Source organism: Lontra canadensis, unplaced genomic scaffold (genome assembly GCF_010015895.1).
Source record: "Lontra canadensis isolate GAN:19392208 unplaced genomic scaffold, GSC_riverotter_1.0 scaffold122, whole genome shotgun sequence".
NCBI classification, from domain to species: domain Eukaryota; kingdom Metazoa; phylum Chordata; class Mammalia; order Carnivora; family Mustelidae; genus Lontra; species Lontra canadensis.
Window position 1 is genome coordinate 132,523 of NW_022631116.1, and position 24,599 is coordinate 157,121.

Consider the following 24,599-nt stretch of genomic DNA (forward strand, 5'->3'; position numbering starts at 1 on the left):
CAGACCCAGGAACTGTGGGATGGAAAGGAGTCCTAGCAGAAAGCGTGTTCCCCATTTATTGCTAGCTTTTATTTTGACGGTAAAATGGAAGGAGGCTAAGTTGTTGAGCGTATAGCTATTAAAAGAACACAATGGACAGTTAAAAGGAACTGAAAAGAGTCTGAGACATACTGACATTTCCCAATACCCCACAATGGGTCCATATATTAGAAGCAGTTTCTATTTTCAGTTTTCTTTCCTCCTGGCGTAGTGAAGATCCACAACTTTATGACTGCGTATAAAGTTGCACTGCCTTGTGAACTCTCCAAATTCACCCTTTCTTCAAGCTTTAAAGGGAAGGCCTACCACTCTAACATTCCATGATGGGACACACGGGGTTATAGATTTCCCCCTCTCTATTTTTCACCCAGAGAATTGAGACTCTAAAATGCAAATCCGTTTGCACATTGAAGATGTTTTAAGGACCAGACAGGCTTTGATAATGGGGATGTTTCCCCAACAGACCTTGAGGTTTGGGTTTGAAAAGAGTCATTTTTCTTCCGTGATTACAGGATACACCAGGAGAATAGGTAAGGTCTTTTATTTCTACAAAAAGAATTTTCTTGGACCGAATCCCAGCAACACTTCCCCATGTTTGGCGATCATAAGCTCTTCCCTTTCCCTGATTCAATGGAAATTAGACACAAAGTCCTGGAGTTTCTAGAAAATACGGCAGAAAGAATTTGCCTTCCTCTGCAATTTACTCAGCAGCTTGGGGCCCTTTGTAAGCCCTAACACATCCATCTGAATTCTGCTGTTTAACAGAAGTGGGATGTGTTTACTTCTCGCTCTCTCGACACGATGGTTGTGTCAGGTAGCAAGAAATACAGTCAACGGCACTGTTGTGGAAGCAAATTGAAACTGCAGGACTTGAACTTGAGAACACTTTTAGAAATTTTTTATCAGCCTGTGAGGTTCCCACTCGAAGTTGACAGATTCCACTTCACAGAAACTCAATTATCTGTTTGTTGGAAGCGGCTCCTGGATCTTGGCTGTGAAAACCCAGTTCAATGAAGTTTCTTGTTAGCACTCCTCTTGGCAAGACATGACGGTCAACACTCATCTGCTTACTATGATGGAATCATTCACGGAGTGAGAGGGAGAATGAAAAGGTTGCAAGGGAAAAACTTAGGGTGATGAGGTTAAGAATTCCCAGCCAAGCATTCATTAGAATCTGGTTTGTAGACCTGTTTCAGACACGCACTAGCTGGTGGTGTGTACGATGTTTCGTGCTATGGGGGGGCTCTCCTGGGCATCACCGCCCATTAGAAGCACCCTACACTCCACCAGCGTTGGGAAAACCAAAGTATTTCCAGAGATCCCCTTGGGAGGCAGAGTGGTCTTTGGTGGGGAACCACTGTTCTCCCAAGTGTTCACTTGCTCGTCTGGAAAATACAACTCGTGGAGAGCAGAGAGTGGCTGTCGGTTTAAGGGGGCAATGAAAGGGTAATCTGCTAGATGAATGTAATGCACCATTATTATACGTGCACCTGTAGGTATCCACACGTTGAGTTGTAAGTATCTTCATGTGTAACAGATTTGGTTGATCTCAGCCCGCATAACCGGAAGACGGTGTGGGGGAGAAGCTGATCCTCTTTACAACAACAGCAAAATCAAGAAAGGAGAATTCCCAGACATGTCCGTGTTCGAAACCCCCATGCGACTGGTTAAAGAAAGGATTTGAGGGCCAAATGGCGATTTGATCCACTAGATGTATTCTGACTTTGGAGATCTTGGAAATTAAGAAAACTACGGAGGAGTAATACTCCTTGGGTAATAAATATTCATTCTCTAGCAGCTTATTAACCTCCAGTTCTTAGAATAAATGAATTTTCCCTAAAAGTTACTAAGTGACTGAGACAAATTTTTACACCATAGATGGGGCTTCAAGGGCAAACTGTTCAGGATAAAACTCCAGACCTTAGTTGCTCTTCTAGAGAGAAAGAATGTTTTACCCCAACCAAGAATGTAGGTCAGTGGCGTGGTCATGGAGGCGATGGCTCAGAGGAAGCATGGCTAAGACGTTCAAATCAAGAACCACACCTTTTAATTGGTACAGCTACATGGACAAAAGAAATCTGAAGCCACACATAGCAGGACTAAGTAGAATTCCTGTTCTGGAAGAACTCGAGTGAAGGGACTCTAGGTCTCTAGATGTTGTGCTGCGATCTACAACTTTGGACACTCATACGAACTTTAAGTTACAAAGTTTTCCTAGGAGGCTCTATTATTTAAAAAATAAGAATTAAAAAAAAAATCTACGTACAAGAAGAGGTGCTTTGAACTCAATTCTGTTCTTTTATTATTTCTTCACACAGAAAGAAGAAGATTGCCCAATACAATTGTCAGATGCACTCCTTTCTTTGTGCAAGCCTCGTCTGCCTATTGCCAAGCAAATGCTTACAAAAGGATCAGAGGCACAAACAAAATGAGTTAAGAGAAAAAAAATGCAAAGAGTTTAAGAGGAGTATCTTGTTTCTAGAAGTGATGATTTAAGTACAGTGAAAACAGGGTGTTGCATTGGAAAACTAACGGCACCAGAAGGGAAGAAAATCTACTGGGCAAAGGAGACCTGGGAATTATTTTTCTTTTTCTCATAAACAGAATAGTCACACAGAAATTCAAGGGTTGGGAGCAATGTTGGAATATCTAGACACTTAAGAAATTTTTTTCCCTTTTTCCCTGCGTTTTAATCCCGTGTTAGCCCTCTCAGGAAAGATTTATTTCACCTGATGCAGCTTTTAAGGTCGATGCACATTTGCACTCTGCATGTTTTCCAGCAACTTTAGTTTCCTTGGACTGACAACCCCGGAGAAATAAAGAATAATTACTTAAGAATACCATAGTGTCTGCGCCTTTAAATTTTCAGCAGATATGGAAAACTTCCATGAGATAGGAGACGTTTTCCTCTTGGGTTTAAACCTGTAATAAAATGTTGCTGACAGACTAATTATAAATGTTTTATATATTTTGTGCATATGTGCTTCTCTCTAAACCAATTTAATTCCCATTAATGCTAATCTTGTTAATGCCCACTCAGAGAGGAAAGGAATACTGTTAATAAACTATTGATTTATTCGAGCTATTTAAATGGGGAATGAGAGAACTAGAAGGGAGAAGAAAAACCTCCGTTTTACCCACATCTGTATTTCTTAGAATATTTTCCAAATATTCACGAATATTCCGTTATTCTTGGTGCGAGCAGGAAGTGGGGGAAAATAAAGTGACAAAGTGACAGTCCTCCGCCCATGAAAAATAATAACATTTATTCATCTTTTTAGTATTAGCTCCAAGATGAGAAATGAGATATTACAAAGAGAAGCAGATTTTCTTTGTTAAAGAAAGAGGTAAAGGAAATGAGATTCATTCAGTAAGCGGTTACTGAAGTGGGTTTTTCTTTTAGGAAAAAAAAAAAAGTCAAAACCACAACTAGGTTATGTTCCTAATATTTTTTGTCCTGTTCTTAGTGTGATTGTCCATTTTGTTCTCCAAATAAGAATCCAGTAATTTCTCTGAGCCTCAAACAAGCCGAGAGTTCCAAGCTCAGGGCATTTCAACTTGCCAAGATTGGCTCTTAAAAGATACTATGCCCAGGCGTCCTTGAACCCTGGTGACTCCTCATGACAGAGCGTCATAGGGCTGGCCAGGAACTTTTGAAGGCAACAGGAAACCCTCTCTGTCCTGTCTCCAATCATCCACAAACTAGCCAACCGTTTCTAAACGTAGAGCTGTGTTACTTCTCATTCTCTTTGAAAAAAAGGGGCATGGAAAAGGGAACAAGTGGATGATGGGGTTTCTGCCCAACCTCCCTGAGACTTGGTTTCCTTATCTGTAAAATGGGGATCATCATCTCTACTACATTCTTCTACTGCATCGCATAAAGATGGAAGAAGGTGTTTTATTTGAAAACACCGTGGTTAACTGTGAGATGGTGGGCAAACGTGCAGTATTATTAACTGGGAAATGGTTTTCGAGATAAGAAAAAAAACCAAAAGGGAGGAAATATAAAGAGAGAGAGTTTTATCTGGGACCTGTGAAAAGAGACAGAAAGAGAGAAGCAGAGACAGAAACAGAGACTGATTTACCCTTCGGACTTCTTTGAAAGTTTTCATGGCGACCCATGCTCAGAGCCTAGAACTGTGCATATAAAACATAAAACAGAAATCGAAAATTGCAAGTATTTCAATGCGTGAGGTTTTCCTTTTTTGTTTATCCAAATGTTCCGTGCCCCAGAGGTGAGAACACTCTTAACATTCATTGGGAAAAAAAAAACCAAAAAAATACTGAAACAAACATTTTCAGCACAAATATTAAACTGCCTTTCCTCTACCGATTGGTAAAAAAATATATTATATTTTGATATTTTTTTTCTTTTTAAATTAGAAGGTTATCCATCCCAGCCGAAGTCCTGGCCGGTCATCTGGTAGAACTTCAGGTTGAACGGCCGGTAGAACTCGCGCAGCCTGCGCACCACCTCGCGGTCGATCTCGGGGTGGGTCCTGCCCTTGGTCTTGCCCAGGCAGTGGGGCTTGCTGCTGCCCTCGGCCTTCTTGAGGCAGGGGAAGCCCTTGGTCTTGTTGAAGTAGAAGTGCTTGTCCGTGATGATCCTCTTGAGGCCCAGGAAGTCCTGCACGCGGCCCAGCTCGCCGGCCGGGTCGCTGATGAGCCGCTCGCCGCTCACGAAGAGCATCTGGCGGATGGGGAAGTGGCGCAGCCAGTGCTCCAGGTGCTTGGCGTAGATGCCGATCTGGATGGCGCTCCACGACGTGTCGATGAGGCCCGTCGTGCGGTTCTTGAACGTCAGGCTCTCGAAGGTGGGGATGTCGGGCCGCTTGGACAGCGTCTGCGTGTAGTCCGAGATGGCGCGGGTCACCGGGTCCCGCACCACCACGATGAGCTTGGTGTCCCTGGACATGGCCGAGATGCGCGCGGGCGCTTCGCGGGTGACGAAGTAACTGGGGGTCTTCTCCATGGTGATCTGGCCCTCCAGGGTCCTCGGCATCAGGTCCCTGGGGAAAAAGCAAAAGGGCCTGTTAGAGGCTGCAAAGGGAGCGACCTTCCCTGCTGTACAGAGAGAAAGCGCACTGCAGGGAGGGGAGTGTCCTCGACACTCTGGAGCCTGGGGGGTGCGTGAGGTGCGGTGCCCACCCTCCCACTTCCTAGATGGAGAAGTTGCACAGACTTCTCAGGTTCCTTGTGTATTCATTTATTTATTTATTTATTTTTTTTAGGGTTTTATTTATTTATTTGAGAGACAGAGAGAGAGAGAGCGTGCACTAGCCAAGAGGAGAGGTAGAAGCAACTTCCCCCACTGAGTGGGGAGCCCGACATGGGGCTCAATCCCAGGATACTGGGATGAGGACCTGAGCCCAAGGCAGACCCTCGGCCCACCCAGGCGCCCATTCCTTGGGTATTTAATGGGAAATAGTAATATTCATCTCATACGATTGTTGGGACGATTAAATTAATATAATATCCTTCAGTATTTCAGAAGAGGGCCTGGCACAGAGTTTAAGTGCTACGTAATTCTTTATTTTATTTTTATCCGTAACCCACACTGCTGTCAGAAAGTCACCTTCATCAAATTCTTTAGGTAAATTAGACTATCCTAATAATAGCACGATCACACTACTAGGAGATGGCATTAAAATACCCTGAGCCTATTCTACAGTTTTCTTTTTATATATATATATTTTTAAAGAATTTATTTATTTACTTATTTGACAGACAGAGATCACACGTAGGCAGAGAGGCAGGCAGAGGGGGAGGGGGAAGTAGGCTCCCTGCTGAGCAGAGAGCCTGACGTGAGGCTCGATCCCAGGACCCTGAGAGCATGACCTGAGCCGAAGGCAGAGGCTTAACCCACTGAGCCACCCAGGCGCCCCCTATTCTGTACTTTTCTTACAAACAAAGGAGTTCTATTTAACATAAAGCCACTGCCTGGTTCGCAACACCACTTTTCTTTAGAATTTCTGAATTTTCCTGTTAACAAACAAGAACTATTAAACAATCCATCGTTTATCGAACTTGAAACGCCATCACTGCGACAGTCTGCAGATCTTGGTTCCTCTCGACTGGGCCCGGTTGTTGTTATTATCATGTATTTTCCCCACGACAAAGTGAATTCTGGCTCTTTGCCGTTCGAAACTTCTTGAATCTTGTCTGTTTATTTTTCCTGATGAACGAACGTTAGGATCACTTTGCCCCGTGGAAAGAAAAATACGCCACTGCGTCTTGACAGAGCATACGTTCCCACCTAGGTCAAGCAAACAGTACCTACTGAGAACTGGTGGGTGTCAGGGCCAGTCAAAAAGGATGAGCCAGAGAGACAAAACCTATTTACTCTTCCAATTTAAACATACGACCATTACATCCACTATTCGATAGTAACCCACTGTCTTTCTAATCCCAAGTTTTATAAGAAACAGCTCTGGCTCAAATCAGTATTAGAATAAATATATCTGGGGACTTATTTCAATAACCACACTAAATTTGTCTTCTGATCCATTGTGAGAAGAATCAAACTTCTACATATTCTTATACAGGATTCACTTTTATTCCTGGAATACAAGCCATTTCCGTTTGATTTTGATAGATTTTTCTTCTAATATCATCCTGGATTTGGTTCATCATTATTTTGTTCCAGATTTTTCATTCATATTCACTAATGGGATGTTCCTGTAGTTTTTCTTGAGATCAATAGCTTAATCATTGGCTAGAATATGAATTATTCCACCAATAAAATGAGTTGAGAAATGTTTCACATTTTTCTTTATCCTAGAGGAGTGTAAGTAGCAAAATAATTTTTTTAAAGATTTTTAAAATTTACTTCCTTGAGAGAGAGACAGAGAGATCATGGTGGGGGCAGAGGGAGAGAGAGAGAGCAGCAGACTCCCAGCTGAGCATGGAGCCCAACCTGGGGTTCAGTCTCAAGACCCTGAGATCATGACCTGAGCTGAAATCAAGAGTCAGAACTTGAACTGACTGAGCCACCCAAGTGCCTGGCAAAATAATTTTCTCTTTCTTTTTTGTTTTTAAGATTTTATTTATTCATCTGACAGACAGAGATCACAAGTAGGCAGAGAGTCAGGCAGAGAGAGAGAGAGGGAAGCAGGCTCCCTGTTGAGCAGAGAGTCTGACGTGGGGCTCGATCCCAGGACCCTGATACCATGACCCGAGCCGAAGGCAGAGGCTTTAACCCACTGAGCCACCCAGGCGCCCTAATTTTCTGCTGCTTAAATTTGGTGGGCATTACCTTCAAAGCCATCTTATACTGATGCTTTTGAGGGTAAGGATAGGAAAGAAAGGAGAATTTTCAAACCTAACTTTTCAGTTTCTTCCATGGTAATTGGTTTCTGGTAAATACTCTGCCTTGTCTTGTGTCAATTTTGGCAACTGATATGTTTCTAAAAATTACCCAGTTGAGCAGTGAGTTAGTTACATCGGCAGTCTGGACTGTGATTTGATAGTCCCCAAGGATTTCCTGTTTTTTCCCTTTCTTTCTGCTTTCTAGACTCTGTTATCTTTTAAATTTTTATTTATTTTTAAAAATTTTATTTATTTATTTGACAGAGAGAGATCACAAGTAGGCAGAGAGGCAGGCAGAGAAAGAGGGGGAAGCAAGCTCCCTGCTGAGCAGAGAGCCCGATGTGGGGCTCGATCCCAGGACCCTGAGATCATGACCTGAGCCGGAGGCAGAGGCTTAACCCACTGAGCCACCCAGGCGCCCTATTCTGTTATCTTTTTAAATTCACTTATTTGCACTTTACCTTCCTAATGCTCCCCTTTATTCTTCTTCTACCTAACGATCTGCTGTTCTCCTAATTAATTTAGCAGGATACTTCATTTATTTTCAATCCCTTTTTGCACATAATAAAAGCATTTTGAAGCTATTATTTACCTCTTTACCTACAAACTTAGTCAAACTTCATGTTTTGACATGTACTATTGTCATTTTCATAAATATTTACTTAGTTAATTGTGTTTTGTACTTTTAATCTCCTTTATAACTCCGGTGTGATCTAGGATTGCTTTTGTTTTTACTTTTAATTCTAATGGTTGGAAAATAATGTACTTCATGTTATGTGAATTTGCCTTTGTTGACTTCCTATAATTTAGTCCCACTTACACTATTTGCTAACTTTACATTAAGAAAAATTTCAGACACAACCCCAAGTAGAGAGAATTGTAATGTCAATCTTGTGTACCTTACATTCAACTTCAAAAAACAACCTGTGGCCAATTTCATTTCATTCATAATCCCCTCCCTTTCTACTCCCTCCTCCACAAATGAGCTACTTTCAAGTCTGTCTCAGACATCACATCAACTGGTTCATAGACATTCTGGTCCCCCAACAGGTGTTAGGAGGATGTGGAGAAGGGAACCCTCTTGCACCACTGGTGGGAATGCAAACTGGTGCAGCCACTCTGGAAAAGAGAATGGAGGTTCCTCAAAAAGTTAAAAATAGAGCTATCCTAAAACCTAGCAACTGCACTACTAGGTATTTACCCCCAAAATACAAAAATGCTAATTTTCAAAGAGATACATGGATGCCCATGCTTACAGCCTAATGATGGAAGTAGCCCAATGTCCACTGATTGCTGAATGGCTAAAGATGTGATCTATACACACAGTGGAATATTACACAGCCATCAAAAAGAACAGAATCTTGACATTTGCAGTGATGTGGATGGAGCTAGAAAGGATTATGCTGAGGGAGATAAGCCAATCAGAGAAAGGTAAATACTACATGATTTCACTCATATGTGGAATTTAAGAAACAAAACAAATGAGCAAAGGAAAAAGAGAGGGAGACAAACTGAGAAACAGACTCTTAAATACAGAGAACAAACTGAAAGGGGAGGTGAGTGGGGGGCGGAGGATGAAACAGGTGATGGGGATTAAGGAGCGCACTTGTGATGAGCAGAGGGTAACCTATGGAAGTGCTGTATCACTCTAGCATACCCCTGAAACGAATATTACACCATATGTTACCTAACTGGAATTTATGTAAGAACTTTTAAAAGACCGATTCTGTTTCCCATTGTCATTATTTTTGGCACAAATTCCTCAACATCTGTAGCAATAAGCCATTGACCCTTGGCTAGTTCAGTGATGCTGGGATTCTCATATTTTTGTTGTCTTTGGTATTTTAGTCTGGTTATGTTTGCTTTTATCCTTAGGGAAGGACATGACAATTAGATATCTGATTTCTCTTGCTTTTTGCTGTTTCCAGAAACCTGCAATTCTTTTTGCAAAAGAACCTTTCATGTCACCCATCCCCCACTCCCTAAATATACCTTTGGGTCTGGGGAAGATCAAGCAGCAACCAAAATTCAGCGTTGCCACAAAGCAGACCCAGGTAGCAGTCACTGCCCACGCTCACACTGGTGTCACTGCACGACTTGAATTCACGGCCTCATCACTGTGCCTCGCCCCACAGAGAACTGAGAAACTAGCGAGGCCAACCCTCTGTGGAAGCTTAGCTTACACCTTGTACGAGATGAGCCAGGAGATCCATACAGACATTGTTGGAATAATTGGGTGAAGAAAATTTAATCAACTCTGTGAAAAAAGTCTGGGTTAGCAAAAGGAAACACTAAGCACCAGCAAAAGTGGTAAGAAAGAATATTTGGTGATTAAAACAGAAAAAAAAAGTCCGCATTCTTGCCTCTTTTCCTGTGATCTTTGACTTTTAACTACTCAACCTCCTTTTTTGGCCCATAAGATAGAGAGAAAATACTTCGCTCAGAAGCTACTGGTTGGGGATCTCAATCTTCCTCTCTCCTGTCTCAGAGGAACACAGAGATCTCCAGCAGCCCTTTTCAGCCCAGATTCTGGCTGGAGATTGTGCTGCATGAGAGGAAATCCCACTAACATCTCTGAAAAAAGAAACCATATTTTCCATCCTTCCAACAGAGTGGGGGAAAGAGCAATCCAAAATAGGCATTTGAAGAGGAAAGAGCTAAAATAGGATTTTAGAAGAAAAACACATTAATGACTGTCATCTCTGGGATGTGGAAAACGGACTGGTTTGGCATGGGGTGGTGGGGGGAAGAGGGCAACAGCGGGGAGTCCCAGCAAACCAGAAGCTTCCTGCAAGCCGGTTTTTTCAAAAAGGAAGAAGTGATAGTCTAAATAAATCCTTAATGAAGCTTATATTGTAGAAGGACTCACAATAGGATTCTTTAAATCGTCATCTCCTTTTTCATTTCTTTATTCATTTTCTTACCGCAATTTGAATTTCCATGTTTAGAGTAGAGCTCATCTATCACAAAAACCGAAATGCGTGTGTCATTTGGAATACCGTTTTTCAAAGTGTTGAGAACTTGCAAATCGTCCTTCCTTACCTGAGTGAGACACACACTGTGTCTCTACTCTGTGCCAGGACTTGGGTCCGAATGGTCAGAGAAAAAGCCATCCCAGTATTGTGAAAGCTTGGAAAAGATACCAGTCAGACTAATAAGGGAGAAGATAGGTGTGTATAGTAAGATATATCAAGTTTCCCTAAAGATGGGACAAGTTGGGGTGGGGAGTGAGAAATCCGACTGGACGATGGGAGGAGTGGCTCCTAGGAGGCCCTAATTTCCTGGTTAACCAGGTGATGCTAACGTAACTTCACTTCTAAATAGTGATGCAGATCTGGAGATGTTAAGGGTAGGTATGGGGATGTGGAAATGGATAGAAACCAGAATGATAAGGAAAAATCAGGAAAACTTATTTGTTTTTTGCTCCAAAGGAAGGCAAGGGTTAAGAAGGGATCTCACAAGCAAATTAAGGATTATTACAGAGTGGGTTGCACACATGTGCTCTTTCTCCCCAAAGAACACAACAGCCCCAAAGTAGAAGCAACCCAACAGTTCATAAGCAGATGAACAGAGAAACAAAATATTCCACACAATGGAATAGTATTCGGTCGTTAAAAAGGAAGGGAATTCTGACACCTGCTCCAACATGGGGGAACCCTGAGGACATTCTGCTCTGGGAAACTAGCCTGTCACAGAAGGACAAACATTATGTGACTTCACATATATGAGGCCCCTAGAGTCGTCACGTTCATAAAGACAGAAAGTAGAATGGCGGTTACCAGGGGCTGAGAGATGGGGAGGTAGTTGTTTAATGGCTTGGAGTTTTAGTTTTGTGAGAGGTAGAGTTCTGGAAAATGATTGCTCCACAGTGTGAATTCACTCAGCACTACTGAATGGCACACTTAAAAATGGTAAACATTACGTTACATCTATTTTTATTGTATTATCGTTTAAAAAAAAAACTCATCAAGAAGACAAGGTCTTCAATTGCATCAATAGAATTTAATTAGACAAAAGAGACTTTTTGATTTTGCAGATAATTAAACATTTAGCACAAGGTGCTGAAAGAGGCTACAGTTTTGCTTTCCTCTTGCTGGACCAAAGGGGAATATAATAATTTATGCGCTATTATGGAACTGTCTGATTAAGAAATAATGTTCTTTAGCCTGCGTCTGCTCACCACTGGGTGGGTGACCGCGAGCTAGTCATCCAAGCTCTCCAATCTCAGCTCACCTTACCTGAAAAATCAAGCCAAGGGGCTGGGCAATCTGGACCATAAGCAGAGTTGACATGATCATTAGGGTAAGGAGCATACCAAGAACTGTTCTTTAAGAAGGTGACGCCTGGTGTTTAGAATTTTCAGCTGCCAGGAGAACCCCATCTAGTCCAGATCACAAGAGTCCAGAGAAGGTCAGAGCCCCTCTGAAATGTTCCTGGGACAGCCACACACCTGTCCATTAGAGAGCTTATATGTACGACATTCCAGCAGTGACAGTGCCTGGTTTGAAAGCCACAAACTAGCAAAATCAAGTTATTTGCCTATTACGGTGGGAGAGAGGGGAGCTCAGTTTTTAAGGGGAATCAATTTCTTCCCATGCCATGTGGCACAGTTATTTCCGGAAGGGAACTGCTTGGTAACACTTCCATGTGACTCAGGATATTGTGCCTCCTGGATGTCCTGGGGGTTTCATCTTGGATCCAACCAATCACATTGGGTTGAATCATTGTGGGCCTACAGTTATTCGAACAGTTTTCTAGTGGTCTATGGTATAGGAAATGGCCAAGTATGAACCAAGAGACACCTGCCAAATAATTTATTTTTACTTAAGCTCTAAGTCGACGGAGTACTTCATGGTAGGAGTACTAAGGTGACCCAGAAGGCCTTCCTCCTGCCACACTGTGGACAGGACAGATCAGCCTCCATGACAGCGCCCCACTGATAGTCCCAGAGGCAAGGTCACCACCATCTGCATGGTCAGGGGCACCACCAAGAGGCAGCCCTCGAAGGCAATGAACAACACATATTCATTGCACATACCACACACTCAAGAAAGGGTAAGAAAGAACCTACCTCATGTGCTTCACCCTACTCCTTTGTTCCAAATTCCCTCTGTCCTCATACTGTCCTCCCACACCTGCAACCTTCCACCAGAACTGCTATTAGCCCTCACTGCAGGTACTTCTTCCTTAAAAAATTGCCCTCCTTCATTGCATTATCCACATGGAAAAATAAATCTTGATATCTCACCATATGGAAAAATCAACTCCAGATGGCTGGTACATATAAATACGAATGATAAAATAATAAAACTTTTGGAAGGAGACCTAGGAGAGCATCTTAAGTTTCTTAAAGGAAGAACCACAAAGAAAAGAATGATGAATGGACTATATGAAAAATAAGAATGTCTGTTCACCAAATGATACCAATAAGAGAGTAAAAAGGCAAGCATGAGAATGATTGAAAATATTTAAAATACAAATACCTAACTAGAGATTTACATCCATCATATGTAAAGAGTTCCTACAAATCAATGAGTTAAAAAACTAGACATCAGGAAAGAGAAATGGGCAAATGTCTTGAACAGGCACTGCACACGAAAAACAGTATCAAAGAGTCCATCAACGTATGAAAACGTACTGCACTTCATTCGTCCCCAAGGGACTACAAATTAAAACACAATAATCTACACCCACCTGAATGGCTTAAAATAAAAACCACAGTGAATTCCAAATGTGGCAAAGATGCGGAACAATTGACTCTTTGTTGGTCTGAGTATAAATTGGCATAATGACTTTTGGAAAACTATTTGGAATGATCTACCAAAGCTGCCCATTTATATACATATGGCCCAGCTATTTTGCTCCCAGGAATATATGCAACAGACATCATACATATGCCCATCAAAAGACATGAATGCTCAGAGTTAATCATCACAGCCCCAAAGGCAAGCTCCCTAAAGACCCATCAAAAACAGAAGGATGTATGTATATATTTATGTATGTCTATGTAGATACGTGTCTATATATGTGTGTGTGTATATATCTTTTTTGATGACATAATCAATGTATTACACACATATATGTATATATAAATAAGATATATATGAAATACAGAATTGGCATGAATGACTCAACATTTGTGAATGAATCCCGTAAACACCATTGTGTTTGACACACATAGCCAGTCACAAAAATGTATGTACTGTATGATTTCTCTTATAAAATTTCAAAAACAGCCAAACCCCACCTACAGTGTTAGATGTCAAGGGACAGTGGTTACCCTTAGGGGAATGAGTGACTGGAAGTGGGCACAAGGTGCTTCTGGAGAGGTGGGCATGTCCCACTGTGTAACGAGGGATTTGTGTTCTTTTCTGAATTTGGTTATACTTCAATAAAAAGTTGTTTTGAAGAAAGAAGGAAGCTCCCCTTCCTCTAAAAAAAGGGGGGGGAATGTTTCTCTTTAAGGAGAGTTGAGACTGATTTTTATATATTTTTAAATTTTTAACAAGATTTTATTTATTTATTTGGCAAAGAGCGAGCGAGCACAAGGAGGGGGAACAGGGAAGGGAGAAGGAGCAAGGACCTGCTAAGGGAGGATCCTGACATGGGGCTTGACTGAAGGACTCCAGGATCATGATCTGGGTCAAAGGCAGCCGCTGAACCAATTGAGCCACCCAGGTGCCAAGAGGCTAATTTTTTTATTTTTTAAAGTTAAGATTTCTGCCTAAGAATTCTGGTGAGTGCAAAACATTATTGATTTTATTATAAAATATAATACCGAGGATCATCTATGTCTCTATAAAGGCAACATAATTTTATAGGAAACTCAAAACTGGGAATAGGAATGTGGACCCATCTTGATTCTGCTGTTCCTAAACTGTGTGATCTTGAGCAAATCACTTTCTTTCTCTGGGCCTTGGCTGCTTTATAAGCAAAACAGTAAGACTATTGTCCTCTGGGTCTCTAGGGTCTTCCCACCTCCAAGACTCCATGTATGGCTCAGAACTTAAATTCATTGTTAATTTGTCATGCTTACGACTCTGCACAGCTTCACAACTGCTCTGTTCTGAAGTGTGACCCTACCAATCACATCAAAAGATTTGTATAAATCAGGGGCGCCTGGGTGACTCGGTCGGTTAAGCATCTGCCCTCAGCTCAGGTCATGATCTGGGGGAAATGGGATCGAGCCCCGCATGGGACTCCCTGCTCATTTGCGGATCTGTTTCTCCCTCTGTGATCTCTCTTGTTCTCTCTCAAATAAATAAATAAAAATCTTAAAAAAAAAAAAAAAGATTTGTATAAATCATGAGGACAAATCTGCATCAACAGAATTCATTCAAAATCAATGAGATCTGAAAGAATGGGGTTAGTCCCAATGAAGATTCCCTTGCTGTTCCCTTGGTGCTTGGAGGCAGAAGACCAGGAAGTCCAGGAGATGAGTGGTCTCAAAGCAGGGGCAACCAAGAATTCAAATGGAGGTGTCTGGAGACAGAAGCCAATGGACACTCACCAAGCATTTACCACAGACCCAGATCCGATAAAGATTTCTCGCGTCATTAACAGCAGGGAAAAGCTGGAATTACTAACGTAATTGCACGGTTGCAGAGATAGGTTCAGAGAGGTCATGCGACTTGTCTGAGGACACACAGCAATGAGGAAAACAGACAGAATGAAAATCTAGGTTTGTTCAGCTTTCATGTGCATTTTCTTTGAACCTCCCCAGACATCCAGGCAGCACAAGCAGGACCCCTGTGGTGGAGGTTATTGGCAATCTTCGATATTCTGTCAAAACATATGAGCATTCAATGCACTCACTTCTCTATGCATCGCATAGCGCAAATCATTCTGCTTGGAATCTTGCAAACAGGCAAGAGACGGAACATGTTTGTCAAAGGCTTTCTTCCATCAGGGAAGGTCACACTGCAAGGAAATGTCTCTGGAGTTGTAACACAAAGGTAATTTACCTTGAGGAGTCAATAAATCTGGCTCCCGCAAGCACACATTTGCTTTGTCTATACAACCCAACAGAAACAACATGTCTGTTTTTGGAAGCCTCTGGCAGCAGGAAATTCTAGGAAAAACATGCTCTTTGCATGGCCCTGGCGTGAAGGTGGCTCCCAGGGGTCCCCGACGGCGTGAGCGTGGAACAGGGGAAGTTTCCAGCAAACTCCCAGCGCTGTCAGCCCGCCATCCCTCGGGCCAAGGTCCAACCGCATCAGTATTTCTTTTCCTGCTGTTGTGATGTGGGACCCCACTCTAAACGTGACTTGCAAGGCTGGAAAGAAAACTCCCTTGAGTTGTTTGAGTTGGCTTCTGTCGGGGAGGAAGGCTTATGTTTCTGAACCAGCCCCCACACTGACCCAGTCTAGATGTACAATTCTAATAACCCAACCCTCGTCAAGGTATGTCAACATCACGTGTAAAGGCTGGTACGTGTCCCACGGCCATTGATAGGCGACTCGCGGTAAAACTGTGTACGATCAAGTAAAGAAAGAGAAAGCATTCTAACTCTCCCCAAGCTCTATGACAAAGGAAGAAAGCTTCTTTGAAAAACAACCAACCAACCAAAAAAAACAAACAAAGCCCCATTGTGTTCCTTGGTGCTCCAGGGAAGGAGAGAGAAGTATTCTTGGTTGATCGTTTTTTTTTTTTTTTGGGGGGGGGGGACATCATAATAGGGCAGAAAATACTTCTGTATCTGGGTCAGAGAGGAGAAGAACCCTGACAGGGAAGGAACAAGAGTTATCTTACATCATAGATTCAAGCATGAATCCTTTATGTCTCTGTAGGCCTTGGTTTCCCCAAGCCAGGCCACGAATTATCTCATCCATGGACTCTGAGAAAATACAGAAATAGACCAGTGTTTCCCAAGGCTCCACGCCTCACCCTGATTTTCTCCTTCCAGGTTTACTCCATTGGGGGAATTTGTGCATTCATAAGATTTAAAATTTAATTTTTAACTCTATATCCATGGATCCCAAATTCTGTTTTAAAAGGGGGTCTGGTTCTTGAGAACTGATGTGCTTCTCCCAATGTCCTATCAAGATGCCAAAAAGTATCCAGGGGGGAAAAAAACAAAAACAAAAACAAAACCTAACTACAATAAAAACTGAAATTCAGGGCACCTGGGTGGCTCAGTGGGTTAAAAGCCTCTGCCTTCGGCTCAGGTCATGATCCCAGGGTCCTGGGATCAAGTCCCACATCAGGCTCTCTGCTCAGCAGGGAGCCTGCTTCCTCCTCTCTCTCTCTGCCTGCCTCTCTGCCTCCTTGCGATCTGTCAAATAAATAAATAAAATCTTAAAAAAAAAACTGAAATTCACATACAACTCTCTCTTTTTCTAAGAAATCATCTAGAGAAAGATAGGAACCTGATATGCCTCTCCACAGTGGGTCTATCTCTGAAGTTTAGACATTCTTTTCTTTTTTAAATATATATTTAAAAGATTTATTTATTTATTCTGGTGGGGGGGGAGGCAGAGGGAAGGGGCAAGAAAGAATTCCAAGCAGACCCCGCACCGAGCATGGAACCCCCCCGCCCACATACACACAGATAAGGGGCTCTATCCCACTACCCATGAAGTCATGACCTGAGTCAAAATCACCAGTCAGACACTCAACCGACTAAGCTACCAAGGACCCTGAACCTTAGACACTCCCGAGGCACCAAACTAAAAAGTGACAACCATCACAGAAAGCCCTTGTAGAGATCCACGCTTTGAAAACTATTTGCAAAATTCTGGGTGTTTGAGAAAGGAAGCATTTCATAGGCATTCATATAGAAAGGCAAACGCAGTAACACTAGAACTAGCTACTTGAAAAACAAAGGTCAAGGCCGGGAGTGGTAGGGGGAGGGTTGAAACTACACTTCTGTAGGAAGTGCCCAAAGGTTGTTAAAGATTGAAAAGAGAAGAATTCCTATCCTGAGCTAAGCTGTATTTCATTTAAAGTCCTATCAATATAACATTTTCAGAGAGTCAATGATTCAGAAACCTTAGCATCGACGTGGCCTTGGGGAAAAAACCCTGAAGTTTCACGTCGGTTGAACAACAGAGCAAAATTAAAAGCTCAAGAATAAAGAAGTCCATGTATAAAAAAACCGAGGGGACATCTACAATCAGAATAGAAATAAGTCTTAAAGAATGATTCAGCAGCTAGTTGTAAAGAAATGACTACAAAGAGCAGAGATGAAGTATAATTAAATTAGTCGGGATCGGAAGTCTGATAAATATTTACAAACCCTTAGAAGAGTGTATGAGAGAGAGAAAGAGAGAAAGAAAACAGAGGGAAAGGGAAAGGGAGGTGTGGGGTGGGTAGGGGAAGACACTGATTACAGAGAGGAGAAGACGAAGGTGGGATTAAGAGGAGAAGAATGTTCTGGATTAAAAAAAGTGGGAGGACCTCTCTGCTGGGCAGCAGAACCCCTGGACGTGAGAAAGGGAGGAGTCTCAGAAATCCCCGAATCCAGCGCCTTCATTTCAGACGCCAAAGGTCCGAGAAGTCAGGCCGCCCAGGGGACACAAAGCTTAGCTTAGATGCTGGTCCACTGGCCGCCCTCCGCTGCCACTGGTTCACTCTGTGACAGAGCTTTCTTCCCTGTTTCTAGGAACAAGATGCACCGGGCTGGACCACCTTCACATTTCAAGCCCCTGGAAAAGAAACTTCCCTCGTGGAGGGTGAATTCCCTTCCATTGTGTCTGACGCCAGAAAGTGACACTGAACTTGAGCCCTGAGTAGAAGGAGAATCGGGTTTTCTTCATCCTCCCATCTGGTACTTTAACCGACAGTAGAAGATGAACGGTCCAGAAGGGGAATAAGGAGTTCCTCATGGACGTGGCAGGCATGGGCGGAGGGTGGACACCCCCTCCCCGCTCTGTGGCAGCCGCCCCGACAAAGCCCCATCAAGGCTCCTCTTGGCCCCGACGGGAGTTTTATAAATGATTCGTGGGAGAGCCGGGCTATCAGCTCCATGCTACTGTGGACAGCTGCTTCCGAGCAGAGCCCTCTCCTAACCCGGAATTATCAGCTCTTTGCAGATGTGTTGCTGGAGATAAGGGAAGAATCGTGCTTTCCTTGCCTGGGAATGGAAACGAAGGACAGTGGGGGATACTAAGACAGGTGCAGGGAAACCTGAAGGAAGGTCCTTTTTTACATTTTGGAAACAGTGGGGCGTGTGCTTCTTTTGGTATCTTTGATTTTTTTTTTTTTCCTTCTATTATTGTTTTGTTTTGTTTTAGGTTCTGGACGCAGAGTAGCTGCAAGTCAGTAGGTCTTTCAAGTTTAAAACAGGAAAGGCGACTCGAACCTGTGGTTTTAACATGGTCCAGGGTGCCAGACTGCCTGGATGTTCTTTCTAAAATTGCCAGCAGGTGTGTGCCTGGGGGTCTCAAGTGGGTTAAGCATCTGCCTTGGCTCAGGTCCTGATCCCCGGGTCCTGCATTGGGCTCAGGGTCCTGCTCAGCGGGGAGCCTGCTTCTCCCTCTCTGTGTGATCTCTCCTCTCTCTCTCTCAAATAAATAAATAAATAATAGACAAATAAATAAATTTGCCAGCAGGTGACCCAGTCCCCAGCTTCCCTGGTTTCGTACAGCAGAAAAAGATATACCTTCTGTCCCACCAACAGAACTTCCCAAATCATCTCACTTGTATGCTATAAAGAAAGCCTCCAGAATATGACCTCATCGTGAAATGAGGCATGCAGGCAAAACAAACTTTGGAAAAGCAATCAGTGAGCATCCATTAGACACAGTCCGTCAGTGTGGATATGCCATAGGGCACTCTCGCCGCTCTACTAGGGACCCTGGGGCACAGCATCAGCAGTGCCCTTGGACAAGAAGCATCCTTGCTCAGAGCCCCGCCATGCAGGAGGTCCTCCTGTGACAGACCTAACTTTGTGGTTCCATTTAGGCAACCCACGACCCTAAGCATCCACTCTCATGACTAACCCTACTCAGGTTCCAGGGAAAAGCTTCTCCCTAACTCTTGCCCTGTGTCTTCCAAGCAAATGTCTGAATGCTGACACGGGACATGGCTTTGAGTCACTGCAGACACTGGACGGGGGACACGGATCCGTTTTGGGGGAAGATCTGAGTGAGAGAAGTGGGTCATGGAGGGAAAGAACAAGTCAGTTATCAAATAGAGCAGATCAAATAGCATGGCATACCTTCGTGGTGTGAAGTATCATTTGCTAGTGTGACTGAGCGATCATTCCTTTGCTTTGTTTCCTGTTCCAATTCATGGTCCTGGAGGTGCTCACACACTAGCCTGCTGCTCGCAACAGTTACACCCGGAGGTAGGGGGACATTTTGTACTATTAAGCAAAAGGGGCTATGCAAAACTTTTTAAATGTGTATACAAGTCAAAGTCAAAAAGGCAGAAAAGCACGATGCTGAAGCCTTTCCCTGGGCAGCCAGATAGGACATGGAAAGCTAGACTTCGGAATAGTTCCAATTTTCCGAAAATGTTTATTAGTAAGATTTAATTTAATCACCATTAAATTTTCTTTACAATATTTACACATTTTAATGTAGCAAAAATTCCAGTTTATCATTTTTCATGTCCTCTTTGTTTATAGTACTTCACATTTTTGTAATGTTCTCCAATCTGTCAGATTTTTTCTTATGACATTCCCTCTGCCCTCACAATGTTTTCTAAGTAAGGTTGTTCTTCCATTAACGTTAAATAAATATTCACCTCTGATTTTTATTTTGAAATTCATTTGAAATGCTTGCTGATACTGAATTCTAGACTTTTTTCCTTTTTAAAAAATGACAGATAATTGGCTTTTTATCCAGTCCTGATAGGCCATCTACTCCATATACTGAATTCCTATGTAACCTTCGTATTATACATAAAGTTTATAACCTATTCTAGATTTATTTTTGCACCAGGAGAACACGTTTTCAATTATTGTAATTTTAGGCTATGTCTCCAATCTCACATGAAATTGCCTGTATATTCTATTCTTTAGTATTTTTTTTTGAAGATTTTATTTATTTATTTGACAGAGAGACAGCACAAGTAGGCAGAGAGGCAGAGAGAGAGAGGAGGAAGCAGACTCCCTGCTGAGCAGAGAGCCCAATGTGGGGCTTGATCCCAGGACCCTGAGATCATGACCTGAGCCAAAGGCAGAGGCCTAACCCACTGAGCCACCCACGTGCCCCTATTCTTGAGTATTTTTTAGTAAGTGCGTTTTCTTCCAAAAGAAGGAATTAAAAAATATTTTCATCAACTCCCCTTCCCCTCTTCACTTCCAGTTGGCACTGGAATGTCATTACACGCTAAGGACTGATTCAGGAAGAAAGGACATCTTGCTATACTGAGTCTGTCAGTCTAGAAAGACGACATGGTTTTCATGTGCACAGATCTTTACATTCCTAATAAAACTTTGTATTTAAATGGACATGTACGAAAACTGAATTTTTTGGAGGATGGTTCTATCAAATTCAGTATGTATCTAGGTCTGTTTGGCTACCACCTCAATCAGAGTGTAAAACAGATCCATCGCTCCCACATTGTGCTCTTACTTTGTAGTCTTACCCTCTCTTCCTCCCCACCTCCTGGCAAATGTTGATCTGTTCTTCATCACTATAGTGTTGACTTTTTGAGACTATCATATAAGTGGAATTATGACAAGTAACTTTTTTGGAATTAGGTTCCATGCCCAACATGGAGCCCAACACAGGGCCTGAACTCACCACCCTGAAAGCAAGACCTGAGCTGAGATCAAGAGTTGGATGCTTAACCAACTGAGCCACCCAGGCGCCCCAGAATTATGACACATAACTTTTTAAGCCTGGCTTCTTTCACTCAGCTTAATGCCTCTGAGATCCATTCAAGCTCCTGCATGCATCAAGAGTCAGTTCCTTTTCACTACTGCATAGTATTCCACTGTATGGGCATACCATTTTTTTTTATTCATTCACACATTCAGGACAATTGGTTTGGTTCCAGCTTTCAACAATCATGACTAGAACTACTAAAAACATTTGGCATATAGGTTTTTGTGTGAATAGCAGTTTTTCTGTCAGGTAACTAGCAAAAAGATGTATTCCTGGGTTATCTGATGAGTTATGTATTTAACTTCATAAAAAACTGCCAATTTTTAAAGAGTGGCCCTCCCATGCACATTCCCAAAGCAATGTATGAGAGTTCCATTTGCTCTAATCCTTGCCATCACTTGGTACTGTCAGGCTTTCTTTGTTTTTCCTTTCTTATAGATACACAGTGATATCTCATACTGGTTTTCATCTACATCTTCTTAACGGCTAACGCTATTGAACATCTTTTCCTTTACTTAATACCCTTCTTTGTTGAATGTTTGTGAAAGCCTTTTGCCCATTTTTAAAATTGGGCTGTTAATTTTCTTACTGCTGAATTTTGAAAGCTCTTTGTATATTATAACTAGAAGTCCTCTGTTGGCAACAGAATTTTGAAATGTATTCCCAGTCTGCAATTTGTCTTTTCGTTATTTTTTTTCATAACTGCTTGACTATTCTGTGATGATTAAATTTTGAACACTGTTTTAGATCCCTCCCCCGCTTTTTTTTTGTTTTTTGGTGAGAACATTTAAGTTGTACTCTCTTAGTAAGTTTCAACAGTGTTACCAACCATAGTCACCATGTTTTACATTAGATTCTCAGAGTTTACTTATCTTGCAAATGACAGTTTGTACCCTTTAGCCATCCTGTCCCTACTTCTCCAACCCAAGCCCTTGGTAAGTACTTTTCTACTGTTTCACAATTTTGACTTTTCTTTTCAGATTCCCCATAAAAGTGATACCACACAGCATTTGTCTTTCTTTTAGCAGTGTCTCTGGCAGAACAAAAGTTTTAATTTTGATGGAGTTCAATTTACCCATGTATTTCACGGATTATGTTTTTGGTACCATATCTACGAACTCTTGGTTACAAATCCTCAGTGAAGCTTTTTACAGACTAGTTGTGTATACTTCTTGTTGCTATTATCCCTGAATAGCTTCTATTTCATGCTATTTTAAGTGGATTACTGATTTTTCATTTTATCTAGATCTTAAAATTATTTATCTAAACCTTAAATTGTTTATGAAGATGCAAAATCATATTTCTTATTTGGCAATGTTTTTCAAATCTCTTTCTTCCAATAAATTGAACAGATCATGTGTTTACACAGATTATGGTAATGTAATGGCAAATGTAATGGCAAATGGCAAAAAAAATGGCAAAAAAGGCATATTTGCGATAGATGTTTCCATTCATATGTATCTCATTATAAAAATAATATGTGAGTGTCAAAAAATATTTTAGGGATAGGCAAGATATCAAAAATATAGATGAAGATATAGATATGGCAGAATCCATATAATCTGGCCACTTGGACATTTGGCATGAGGTAAGAATGAGGACTGTGATGGGTGGGTCAGTCATGATGATGGTCTAACCTTAAGTCCTCAGATCTGCCCTTTGGCAGGTGACACAGGGCCACCACCTGAAGGCAGAGGTTTTTAACCTAAGCTCCAAGAATGAGTATTGGGAGGTAATGAAACCACTGTTAAGTGTGTACAAAAATGTGAACATGAGCATATGTGCATTATGCTGGGTAAAAAGTCTGAAATCTCATCAGACTCTCTAAAAATACCATTCCATTCCAAGAAGGCACACTCATGTTCTCCCCATTCTCTCATTTCAAACATATCCAACTCACTGTACACATTCAACAAATATTTATTGAATGACTGAACAAATAAATGTTTCTTGAACTATTATGATACAGTAAAACTTTAGGTTTGACCTCAAATTTAAGATTTTTATTTAGCATTTATGGAGTGCCTCCTTTGGCCAAGCACCCAAGTAGAATATGGCACTCTATGGACAAAAGGGCAATGTTTCTGCTCTCAAGGAGAAAGACATAACAGCAAGCGTATTTCAGTGGGAGAAGCTCTGGAATGGGAATCTCCATTCATTAAGTTCAGAGAAGGAGCACTGGATCTGCCTAAAGACTGTGGAGAAATCTCCCCAAATACAGTGGTGCTTGAGTGCAGATGAGAATGTTGATGACAGCAGAGCTCTAAGTGGCCTGCAGAACCCTTCAACTGCAAATGCTGGGACCTAAGGTTATTGAAGAGTGAGCATGATATGGAGCCTGGGAACCCATCACCAGTTATATACAGACTCTCTTTATCATGGCTTTCAGGACAGTTTATCAAAGTCAATAGGAGAGGCAGGAGGATTCTAGAAGAAAGCATTTGAAGACACAGAGGTGTAAGAGATCATGGCGTGGGGGGTTCCAAGTGTCTTAGTCTTACTGGAGGATGAAGTGTGAGGGATACCACTGTTCTACATCTACTGGTTCAGAAATTTCCAGAAATACCAGTATAAATACCTAAGCATTAATGCAAACGGGTATCCACCACAGCACTGTCAAAAAGGTCTCCAAAACAGGAAACGACTTAAATGTCCACCACCAGGAGACTGGATAGAATTTTCTGGTACACCCATATAATGGAACATTTTGCAATGTTCAAAAGATCAAGTTACAGCTTTTCAAATTAAGATCTTTTCAAATCAATTTCAAGTTAAGTAAGATCACCAAAATCTGAGTCTGAAATTTCACAATAGTATAAGCCATAAAGCAACAGGATATTATTTCATAAATTTTTTAAAAACATACAATATAAAAAAATACTTGTGTGTTTAAATATGTTTCAGTGATTGTTAGGCTGATTGTGTTGATGGCCCCAAATTTTTGCCCCTTTCTCCAATCCTTGCCTTTTGCCATGGATTCTGCAGCTTTTCAACATGGTGGAATCTCTTTTCCCATTCCTGATACTGAGTTCAACCATGTGACCTGCTTTTGGCCAATGGACACCAGCGAGTGTACAGTTATTTCAAGAAGAGGCTCAAAAAGCCTCTTGTCTATTCCACTCATGCTCTTGTGCCTGGCCATCACTATGAGGACATGTCTGGACCAGGCTTCTGGAAGATGAAGGACAAATAGAACAAAGCTGAATCACCCAAGTTATCCAAGCAAAGACTACCCGAAATCAGCCTTCAGCCAGCAGATTCCCATACATGTGACCAGACCCAGACAAGATCAGAAGAGCCATCTGGCTGACTCACAGCTGACCACAGACACATGAACAAGGCCGGCTCAGATCTCAAACCAAGCATGGAACCCAGCAGCCTTGTAAAATAAAGAACTCTATGTCTCTGAGGTTTTGTGGTAATGCCATGGAGTATTATTTTAGCCATAGATAACTAATACACTGCATTTGTCTA

General features: G+C 42.0%; 1 protein-coding gene across 1 annotated transcript in view; it reads right to left on the reverse strand.

The window, feature by feature from the left end:
* Nucleotides 1-4,307: 4,307 nt before the first annotated feature.
* The window catches only part of HS3ST3A1 (heparan sulfate-glucosamine 3-sulfotransferase 3A1), an 89,499-nt gene continuing 69,207 nt past the window's right edge, over nucleotides 4,308-24,599 (reverse strand). The window contains exon 2 of the mRNA XM_032841304.1: nucleotides 4,308-5,048. Coding sequence (XP_032697195.1) covers nucleotides 4,427-5,048 — 622 coding nt within the window. The 3' untranslated portion in view covers nucleotides 4,308-4,426. The remainder of the gene's footprint in view (nucleotides 5,049-24,599) is intronic.